The sequence below is a fragment of the Zingiber officinale genome, chromosome 5B, assembly GCF_018446385.1.
Source record: "Zingiber officinale cultivar Zhangliang chromosome 5B, Zo_v1.1, whole genome shotgun sequence".
In the NCBI taxonomy this organism is placed as follows: Eukaryota; Viridiplantae; Streptophyta; class Magnoliopsida; order Zingiberales; family Zingiberaceae; genus Zingiber; species Zingiber officinale.
The window spans coordinates 130,971,946-130,982,933 of record NC_055995.1 but is presented as its reverse complement, the minus strand read 5'-3'; the positions used below and the strand labels follow the sequence as shown (position 1 = coordinate 130,982,933).

The 10,988-nt window shown below is 34.3% G+C and overlaps 1 protein-coding gene across 2 annotated transcripts; it reads left to right on the top strand.

Annotated features, from left to right (window-relative positions):
* Positions 1–1,834: 1,834 nt before the first annotated feature.
* Positions 1,835–10,536, top strand: LOC121986032 (probable DEAD-box ATP-dependent RNA helicase 48). Of its 2 annotated transcripts, XR_006113328.1 has the most exons (11): positions 1,835–2,809; positions 4,287–4,393; positions 5,882–5,937; positions 6,010–6,234; positions 6,386–6,592; positions 6,673–6,759; positions 8,046–8,141; positions 8,222–8,437; positions 8,837–9,019; positions 9,751–10,062; positions 10,264–10,536. XR_006113328.1 is itself a non-coding variant. In XM_042539793.1 (10 exons), exons 1-10 carry the CDS (start codon positions 1,893–1,895, stop codon positions 9,979–9,981), a joined length of 2,325 nt encoding a protein of 774 aa, XP_042395727.1. In that variant the 5' UTR covers positions 1,835–1,892; the 3' UTR covers positions 9,982–10,240. The 2 variants fall into 2 exon arrangements, 1 of the variants encoding a protein (XP_042395727.1); XM_042539793.1 differs by lacking the exon at positions 10,264–10,536 and having other exon boundaries at positions 9,751–10,240.
* Positions 10,537–10,988: the final 452 nt, after the last annotated feature.

The window sequence follows — 10,988 nt, the reverse complement described above, 5'->3', positions numbered from 1 at the left end:
AAGCAAAAATCTCATTATGGTTCCAATGGATAGAGCTCATAAAGGGGCTCTCTTGTTTTAACAAATTAAATTTATTTTTAATTATAGATGTTATTTTATAAGATCAAATATATTTCTCTTCAATATCTCTCAATCCTAGTATTCTCTTGTTAGTTTCTCTTTCATTGGTGATGCTTTCTCCTTTGATTAATAATAATATGAATTAGAAATTTTTTATCTTATCTATACAATGTAAAATAAAATTTTTGATTTTTTTAGTTTCCCCTTCCCCTTATCCAACTCCCCCTCTCTGTGTTTCTCTCGCTTGTTGAGATTAGAGAAGAGAAATCACACCTAACACTAACACGCTAATCCATGCTGTTACTATGCTCCTTGATTAATTAAATTAAATGTGGATGTATTCATCTATATTGTGTCTAATTGAAATAGAAAATACCTTTACCATTCTGTTTTCTTAATAGACATTAAGTTTAACTTTTATTTAGTTGTATTTATAGTCATAAATTGTTTGATTTTATCTTTTTCTCCATTCTATCATTTACAACTATTCTGGTTTAGGTATAAAAAATATGATTTATTTTTTCTTTTGCTCCATGTCTAAAAAAACTCACATTTAGTTCTTATAAATGATAATGTTCTAAGGATTGTATTGAGTTTTGTCATTTAATACATATATTATATTTCTTTTGTGCTCCACGGATGATGATGAGTTGAGTACGAGAGTATAATTTTTTTTATTGTTATCTTATTTTATTATTCTTATTTCCTCAATTTTGTTTCTTTTTGTAAAGGTTGCTTTATTTATCTTTTATTTAAGTAATTAGACATATTTATACTTTTCTTTATTTTTATACAATTTTGCATACATTTATTTTTAACTAAGTGAATTGTAAACTTATTATATTCTTGAGGTATATTATTATATTTATTTTAAAGTCTATACTTCTCTTAATTAGGGTATTAAAATTTGAATATGAAAATTTAATTAATAATTTACATTTCAAAAAGGAAGAAAAATTAAATTTTATATAAAAAATATTCTTTAAATTAATATTTTATTTTATTAAAGAAAATTAAATCATCATTTTCGATCCCAAATTTGAATGAAAAGGATAAAGGAAATTTTTCTTTAAATAGTGTTAAAGACTTAATTTTTTCCCGTTTAAAATCTTAAATATATAGGCTTGAGCGGACTCTAACTTAGATCGAAAGTTCCTATATATGATCAATTTTAATTGTCTGATGATCAAGTAATGAATCAGTCAATCAAAACCACAGCGAGATCTTAGTTTTAATTTTTTTTAATAAAGAAAATCTAAGGGGATGGCATGTGGTGAAAGAAAGAACAATATTACATTTGACTCCAGTATACTACAAAGTACTTGTAAATAAATGATTAAGCATGTTAGAGGAACATTGAGAAGAACTCATATGCTAAAGTTAGCATTGACATGCACACTATATTAATTATGGCATACACGTAATCAAACAATATTTACAATCTTAATAGTTACTACAACCGCGATGATCCATAAAATCCAGATGTGTTTATGATTTATTCATAAATTAAATTTTTATATAAAATAATGGATAGTTACTGATGAATGGAAAAAATAATTGAGAAAGATTTATAAGGCATAAAATATGTTTTGAAGATTGATTTATAAAATTATATTAGGGAGTTAGTCTGATTATTTATGTAAATATTTTTTAATAATTAATATTTAAATGTACTATAAAACTATAGATTTATAAGTTATATTTGACTAAAATTCAATTGTATAATATTGTTAAAGAAAAATATTAGAATAAAAAAAACCCTAAACGACCCTAAACTTAAGCCCCAAACCCCTCCTTCTCGTCACATGCGCTAAGCCGCCTTCCTCACTACCATGGCGTCGTCCGGCGTCCTTCGGGAACGCTCAGGAACACTTCACAAGCTGCTCGCTGGCCTCATGTTTCATCGCTCCATGGGAGGCGGCCCGCGGACCTTCCCCGGTGGCCTCAACAAGTGGCAATACAAGCGGATGCACGAGAAGATGGCCATGGATAAGGAACGCCGCCTCCTCGGGCAGGAGAAGCAGATCTATCAGGCCCGTCTCCGCTCCGAGATACGCGCTAAGCGCGCCGGGAAATCGTCCAGCGACCTTGCTGACTCGGGCGCCGCCATGACATCCAAAGCGCAAGTGAAAGCCCTCGCCGACCGGTTCATGAAGGAGGGAGCTGAAGACCTCTGGAACGAGGACGATGGCCCTATCCGCTCCCGTACTCGTCAGTCCCGTGCTGTGAATTCCCTACCGCCTCATGATTTGAGGAAGCTCATGGCCGGGCGGAAAAATCTGATAGAGAGTCAGGTCGGTCGGGTTGATACTTTTGGTCAGCGAAGAGAGTATTCGACGATTTCCAAAAGGGGGTCCGGGATGAGATCGAAGACGAGGTGGAGGAGGAACTCATCAAGCGAGGAGGACTCGGAATCTGAGGAGGGGGTTAAGGCATTTCGAGGTACAAATATGGGTACTCGGACTGGCTTACAGATGTTTCCAAGATTGAACATTGCAAATGAGGGGGAATCAGAAGAAGAATCAGATATGATAACTGGCGCTAGTTCAAGAATTAGGTTTTCAAACAAGGCTGCTTTGAGGAACTTTGATACAAAAGCTCCAAAGAGGTTGCCTAAGAGCATGGTAGGACATGATGATCTTTCTAATGAGATCCAAGAAATACGCAACGAGTTGCGAGCGAAGAAGGCTGTTGTAAATGTAACAACACATGCCAATGCGGACCACGAAACAATTATAACTAACAAAAGGTAACTGTTTGAGGATCATTCAGATGGTCAATTTTGGGAAATTGTTGCTCAGCAGAAAGCATCACAAGTCCAAACCTTATGTTTTTCCCTTCTATTTGATTTTTAGTTTTGATACACTGCATGTTAAGCAGTAATTAGAAGGTTTTTATGCCGTTTTTTCTCTAACGGTGGCAGTTACAGACATATAGACTTTAAGTTGGGTTACTTTTGATGAGGATATTTATCCATTCTAGCCAGTTTATTTAAAATTTTAGTTAAGCAATGCCAACCTTTAAATAGATTTGTATAAATATCAAAAGTCTTATTATTTGGTTTTAAAAGAAATATGTTGATATAAAAAAGTAAGTTTGGTATTGTGTATCGTGTGAATATGGCTTGCAGGCCCAAAATAGGTAAACATTGCTAGATTTATTGTTGATCAGAAGGATCAAGATTCAGGTTGTAAAGAGAATTTCAGTGAGTTGTAGATTAATCTGAGTTTGTTATTATTGCTGCATATTCACAATGTTCAACTGCCATTGAGATCTCAGCTAATTGCTCTCTTTTCCATTCATCATTTATGCTTGTCAAATACTCAAACAATAACTAGATGCTAGCACTCGAGAGCAAAAGGAAGTTGATTATTTTGATTTAATGATGATCTAGCCATTTTCATGCTGACATACCTGAGTTTTATTTCTGGCATATACTTTTTACCATATCCAAACCAAGTAATCTAACTACTGAATTCCCACTCTCGAGCTCGGTTTATTTTAGCTGGATGATTGATTACTGGAATTAAGGATTCCACTTGTATGCCCATCATTGATGCTTGTCCACATGGCATATCAAACCATCGCACATTAAGATGTATGGAAAAAGGATCACAAATTACTGTAGTACAGTTAAATAAATGATCCATCATTATTTAATATGATATTTATATACTGTAAAAATTCCATAGCACTACAACATAATGAAACATTTATTGTGTTTTAGGTTCTAAAGTTTTTGATGTGAACTTTGTTACTTGACAGTGCATTCGTAATGTTTGTTGGCTTCCTTAAACAAATAAGATCCATTTTAAAAATTTTCATGTTTGGTTATGCAATATGCATAATAATCTAAGGACACACATTCCATCTGTTTATGAATGTTTTGTTTTTCTTTTTTCTCCCTTTGCTGTTTTTCTACCTACTTAACTTTAAATATTAGGCTTAAGATTTTTTTTTTGGTAACTTATTGTTTGATGAATGATAATCATTGACACACATTTTTGTCTGCTTATGTTTTTTTTTTTTTTTGCTATTTTGTCACTCAGCTTCTTTTTGTACCTATTTTGCTTCCAAGGTTAAGCTAAGAATTTATGTGTAACTTATTGCTCCAATTATATGTTTCAAATTTGCTCTCTCAAAATTACCATTTCCCTCCATTTCTCTCATTCAATTATCCTTCTTTAGCAATTGAGATTTTTTATCAAGCAATCTTTTGTCTCTAGATTTGCTGATTCTGGTATCTCTCCACTGACAATCAAGGCACTTACTGATGCTCGATATATACAAATGACTGTTGTCCAAGATGCAGCACTTCCAGTCTGTCTTGATGGTATGCTGTTTAATGTCACCAATCCTTTCTCTCTGCATTACTCATGAATTGTATGGTAAACTGAAAGAGGAGATTATGAGAGAGGGAGAGATGGATGAGAAAGTGTTATTATGCTTGCTGGATTCATTGGGCACATGGTCTTTATAAAAGGTTATTAATTTGTATCAATCTATCAAATTGATTAGTTATAATTTGATCTATAATTGATTTAATCTCTAATAACCATGTGATTTTGTCTTTGGATTGATCAGTTCCAACCTTAGCTTCCCTTGGGGCTTTCTTACTTAGGTTAAGACTGTTTGTTTTCCCTTAATTAGAACTCTCCAATGCCTTTGTGAACTGTAAAGCAGCATACTTACAGTTTGGTAATTTAGATGACTTACAAATTACAAATACTTTTACAGGTTGGTTTGTAGGCTACAAAACTGCAAATGCAACTTGTGACTTGAAATAGTGACATGCTACATTTACAATTTGCAAATAACATTAAAAAAATACATAGTTCAAGGCATAGATTATTAAGTGATAAATAAATGTTGGCTATTTTTTTATTTGTAAATTTAAATCATTGTAAAAGTTTGAAATTATATTCAATATCCAACAAATGATATTATTAGCATGTTGTGAGATTGGCTAGTTTATGCTTTATAGTGAAACAATTTTACTATGTGTAAAACTTTTAAAAATACCGTGGCACTTAGCATTTACATTTGCAATTTGTCTACATACATCACTTGTGTTTAGGTATACCTACAATAGAAAAGTTGGCTGCATCAGAAGTAACATCCCCAAACCATCAAACTAGGATCTGTTTGGCAAAATATATTTCACAATGCATGCAGGACAGGACTGATCTGCATAATGCTTATGTGGTTCCAAAGCATTTTGATTTGTTAAGTAGTTTGGATATTCTAAAGAATGGCTTTATATTGATGATGAGAACCGCATAAGGATCCCTAATTGGTTAAAATCCTAGGCAAGTCCATGTTGATCAAATCAGATTTGGCCATAAAAAGAAACAAGCTGCATCTGGATTTGTTAGATTGTTGAATTGGTTAAGTTGATTAATACACATTATTATATGTTTTAATTTTATCAATGTGGATTGCATGCGCCTCACGCATAAACATACTAGAAATCCTATGCTTTATGTGGTTCTTCGACCACATTGTTTGCATACTTTTTTGAAAACCTTCCAAAAAGATCAGTGATGCTTCATCATGTTAATGGTATATTGCTCAATATATATTGGAGTAGCCTTATCTGGGGTTCGAATCTCATTCTTTTGCCAATGGAGAATATGGATATACTTCAAACTTGCTGAAGTATACATATTGTTTGACTTTGATTTTTGATTGTACTTGTCTGTGTGTCTGTTATTACATACTAGGGTTTGTTTGACATTGATTTTCAATTATACTCGTCTGTTTGCTTGTATTCCATGACAAGGGTATTTCAACTATTTTTTCCTGATTTTGATTCAAGCAGGTAAAGATGCTCTAGTGAAAGCAAAAACAGGGACAGGCAAAAGTGTTGCCTTTCTGGTATAGACCATCCCTTGCATTCACCAGAAATAATTATGTCTTTTCCTTTGATTGCTTAATAAAAACCAACAGATTCCTGCAATTGAAACAGTCATCAAGGCAATGCATGGTAACATGAACCAACGCATACCTCAAACTCATGCACTTATCCTTTGTCCCACAAGGGAGCTTGCCATTCAAGTTGCAGCTGAGGCAAATGCTTTATTAAGACACCACGATGGAATTGGTGTTCAAACACTTATTGGAGGCGTTAGATTTAAGATGGATCAGAAGCGGCTTGAATCAAATCCTTGCCAGGTATGCTTTACTCTCTCCGTTTGTCAACCTGTTTATTTCAATGAGCTAAGTTTGGTTGAACATTAGTTTTTTCATCATTGACCTTGTGCCAATTATGTTAATGTTTGTTAAATAATTTATAATATTTGTACTTAAACCAAATACTTTGCAGATTATTGTAGCAACCCCTGGCAGGCTACTGGATCACATAGAAAACAGATCTGGTTTTTCTATACGTTTGATGGGTTTGAAAATGCTTGTACTTGATGAAGCTGATCACTTGTTAGACTTAGGATTTCGGAAGGACATAGAAAAGATTGTTGACTCCGTGCCACGCCAGCGTCAGTCCCTATTGTTTTCTGCTACTATTCCTAAAGAGGTACCGCCATTTTTGTGTAGCTTAGTTACATGAACATTGCCTCTTCTCTTTGCTGACATTTTGTTCCTTTGATCTTGTAGGTTCGGCGGGTATCACAGCTTGTCCTGAAGAGGGATCATATCTTTGTTGATACAGTTGGCTTGGGTGGTGTGGAAACACATGAAAAGGTATGAAATTATGTGTAAATCATAACCTCTCTGACTTTTTGGTATTGGAAGCTATGAAAAGGGATCTTTGTTTATACAGTTGGTAATTTGGAAGGGAAGTAAATTGCTGGAGGCAAAGTTTTCCAATTATTTACTGTTGTCAATCATCTTGATATAATGCTATTAATCTCTGGAGGAGAAAAGCTACAGTTTTGCTAAGGTTTATGGGTAAAATATATCAAACTCTGAGGCAAAGTGAACTTTTCTCTTTTACCCTGAAGCACACATGGAGGAGGGAAAGAATTTATAATGGGAAAAAAAAAATTCTGAGTGGAAAGGGAGAGGATCAACACTGGATCAACAGTGGGAAAAGAAAGGAGAAAGGGGAGAAAGGAAAGAAATTTACCTGGAAAGTTCGTGCTCATGCCAATTGGTGTGGTGGCCTTGTGGCTAGGCCGGCTTCACTGAGGCTTCTCAGCCTGACCTAGCCTCCGCAAGGCCACAACATGTAGCCTAGGTTGACTGCTGAGTCAAGGCCTTCACTAGTGCATCTGGCTGGTCGTCGGGCTGTCTGGGCACATAGACAAGGAGCTGGGCTTTGTCAGGAGTTGTCGGAGTTGGCAAGAGTAAGAAATGTAATGAAAAATGAGAGAAAAATTGATCTGTGGATGAATTTGGAATCATCCTCACTTGACTTTTACATCAAATAAATGAAGGAAAGTCTCCTCACTTTGTGCAATCCATACTTTCCTTCATTCGTCCTTAGGAGTAAACAGGGCATAAAGTAAGCAGGGCACAAAGGAATTTTTTTGACTGCATTGTTTGAGTGTGTTGAAGCTTCAAAGTTGGCAAGTTATTACTCTAAAATGGTCGCAATATGGAAATGGTAGTCAAGTTGCATCCAGGATTTTTTTTTTGAGTCAGATAGTGAGATTTAACTTACAATAGTAGTAAGCACTGTTTTTATGGATCCTTTTCTATGTGTGCTTTTTATGTGTTGGTGCTTTGTATTCATTGCTCATCTTTTGTTCACTATACAAAGTGGATAATAACAAACTTCAGTGCAAAAGGGAGGAAATGCTAGCATTTATTTTAAAGCAATAATGACCTTTTTTCCATGCTAATTACCTTAAAAAGAGAAACCTTTGGTAACTTAATATTGAAGAAGTTCTGTCAATATTTCTCATGTTAGCCTTTATTTATGAAGTGGAAGGACTTACAATTTCTAAATAATGTGATGGATTTGTTCCCTCGATATTTTTCTTGTAATATCTTAAATTAAATAATCTTTCTCACACTAAATGCAGGTTCTGCAGTCATATATTATTGCACCACATCAGGTGCATTTTCACTTGGTTTATCATATTTTGAAGGAGCACTTGCAGCAAGAGTCTGATTACAAGGTCATTTCTAGTCAAATCTAATGGTTGAGCATCTTATGTGGTTTGGTATGTCAGATTTTAATGGTTGAGCATCCCTTCAGGTTATTGTGTTTTGCACAACTGCTATGGTTACAGCTTTTCTGTATGTTATTCTTCGAGACTTGAAGATGAATGTCCGGGAAATACATTCTAGAAAACCACAACTTTATCGAACCCGTATCTCTGATGAGTTTCGTGAATCAAAGTGCATAATTCTTGTGACTTCAGACGTTTCTGCTCGTGGGATGGATTATCCAGATGTCACTTTGGTCATTCAGGTAGTTTTTGAGTACTGAATGACACTGAAATGAGTTTGTTTTTTCTCGATAACCTTTTTTCTTGTGTTTGATGCGGTAAATGCGGCTGGTGGTTCATTTAATCTTATATGATTTTTGATGGAACAAGTCAATCTCTTGCTTTATGTACTTCCATGATCAACATTAGACATATGCCTTGGTACCAATTTGTCCTAATGTGATGTATGAAATTTCTTTTCTGCATTTACACTACCTTTTCATGATAACCAATTGAGATGTGATCTGAGAAAGTTTGCAGAAAATAAATTTATCTACTGAAAATAAGCTGGATATTTCATTTTATTTTCCATCATGCAAATGCATCTAGCATTCACTTGTATTTGTGCAACCTATGAAAAAAAATCATCAATTGCTATCTAGGTTGGCATTCCTCCTGATCGAGAACAATACATACATCGGCTCGGAAGGACAGGACGTGAAGGCAAAAGTGGGAAGGGCATTTTGGTACTTGCACCGTGGGAAGCATATTTTATGGATCAGATAAAAGATCTCCCAATTCAGAAGTGTCACCTTCCAGATCTTGATCCAGTCACAAGACAAAAGGTATCTACTCTTACATATTAATATATATCTTGATCCAGTCACAAAAGGGCTATTGGTGGGTGGTTGTTTTTTTTCCCCTTAGTTTATATCAATATATATTTTTAAATTTTTAGTTAGAGGAAGGCCCAAAAGCCTACAGATGGATCTAACTAGCCTTGATTTCTGAATGACAATTGCCATGTATCTTAATTAAACTTGTGTACGAGTATCTACCATAGATATGGACCTAGGTATCAGATATGGACCTAGGTATCGAACAATGTTTTTTCTAAACATTATACATGACAAATAGGTATCGGTGTGGACTACAGGTGCCAGCATTCTGACATGGACGTGGAAGGGGTAAATCAAGATTCTGAGTACTAGGCCATAAACCTAGCGTGGGTTCTCACGATTGGCTTCTCAGGTCTAGCATTATAACAAAATTCCAGGTCGAACGAGGTCCATTAGAAACTGTCTGAAAATTAATTCTGTTGGACATGATGAACCTTTAAGTTTTAATCTCCAATGATCGCACAGGATTTGTTTCTCCACACTGATTATTTACCTCATATTTTACAATTTTATTGACAGCTGCGAGTAATATGCACTTATCCATCTTTGGACTCTACTGTTTAATAAAATTCATTTTTTACATTTCATCTTCATCAAAGAAAAAAACAAGAAAAAATTGACTAGAGAAATCAGGAAATAGTCCACCATTTTCACTTACGTGGTATCATGTGTGACAGGTTGAAGATTCCATTGGAAAAGTCGATTCAAGCATTAAGGAAGGAGCATATCATGCATGGCTTGGATATTACAATTCCATTAGAGATATAGGAAGAGACAAAACTACGCTGGCTGAATTGGCAAACCAATTTTGTCACTCGATTGGTTTGGAGGAAACCCCAGCACTTTTCAGGAAGACAGCTTTGAAAATGGGACTGAAGGATATTCCTGGTATTCGAATTCGCAAGTAATTTAACAAAAGCAACAATCCACTTTCACTTTGGAGCTTCGAGCTTCTTCCAACCTAGCAGCAAGCCCTGCGCCTACATGTGGTATGACCTATGAACCAATTTCAGATAAAGCCTATGAAGTGGTTTCATGATAACCTTGTTCAACATCTTGCTTTATTTCTTTACTGCACAACTGAATTAACAAGTTACCATTGCTACCTTGGTATTCTGTTTTTTCGTTATCTATATAGCTTCAATGCATCAGCTTATTTTAAATAAATTATTCATCTTTTTGTGTTGTAGACGAGCAACAAACTAGACGAATAATGCAGATGAATGTGACTGCCTTTGTGTAGCGAGTAATCCTTATTTGCAACGAGTTCGGACAGTATGCAACAACCCATGCAGCCTGCGCGATTATTTAATGAATTCTTGGATTCTATTGCTCGTCAAAATTCTGTTATAGCTAGCTCTAGGTCAAGTGGGTTATATTTTTATAACTAGAATTTACAATTAAAAAAAAGTTAAGACTGTATATGTAATATGTATAAGTTAAATACTTTCATTTTTGTTACATATTTTATTCTTCCAGATCATCCTAAATTGATTAAAAAAGAATTCGATTTCAATTGGAACGGCAAATGGAAAGAATATAGGGTAAAAGTTAAAACGTCGTTTTTTTTTGAACCAGCAAGGTGACATTTTTTTTTTGGTTTTTTATTAAAAGATGTCTCATTTTAGATATAATTATCCTCCACTATAACGTAGAAATTTATTATTATTATTATTATTATTATTATTATTTCTCTTTTGTTTTTGCTATCTAAATTCATGATGTAGCAGTCATGAGGTCATAGTCATTATAATTGTGTGGTAGTTTAGTTGTAGTAATAGTAATAGTTTTGATTTTGTAATTATTTTAATATGAAAATTTTATTTTTAAGAATAATTGTGCAGAGCTATTTAAATGATGTTTTTTAGTTTGAAATTTGGCTATTATAGATTTTATCCTTTAATTAGTTGTAAAA

Bases quoted from the DNA above. Each gene is read 5' to 3' on its own strand.
- LOC121986032 (XM_042539793.1), top strand. From the start codon at position 1,893: ATGGCGTCGTCCGGCGTCCTTCGGGAACGCTCAGGAACACTTCACAAG. The intron at 2,810-4,286 runs GTAACTGTTTGA...TTTTGTCTCTAG, and splicing joins ACAATTATAACTAACAAAAG to ATTTGCTGATTCTGGTATCT. The intron at 8,142-8,221 runs GTCATTTCTAGT...GCATCCCTTCAG, and splicing joins AGCAAGAGTCTGATTACAAG to GTTATTGTGTTTTGCACAAC.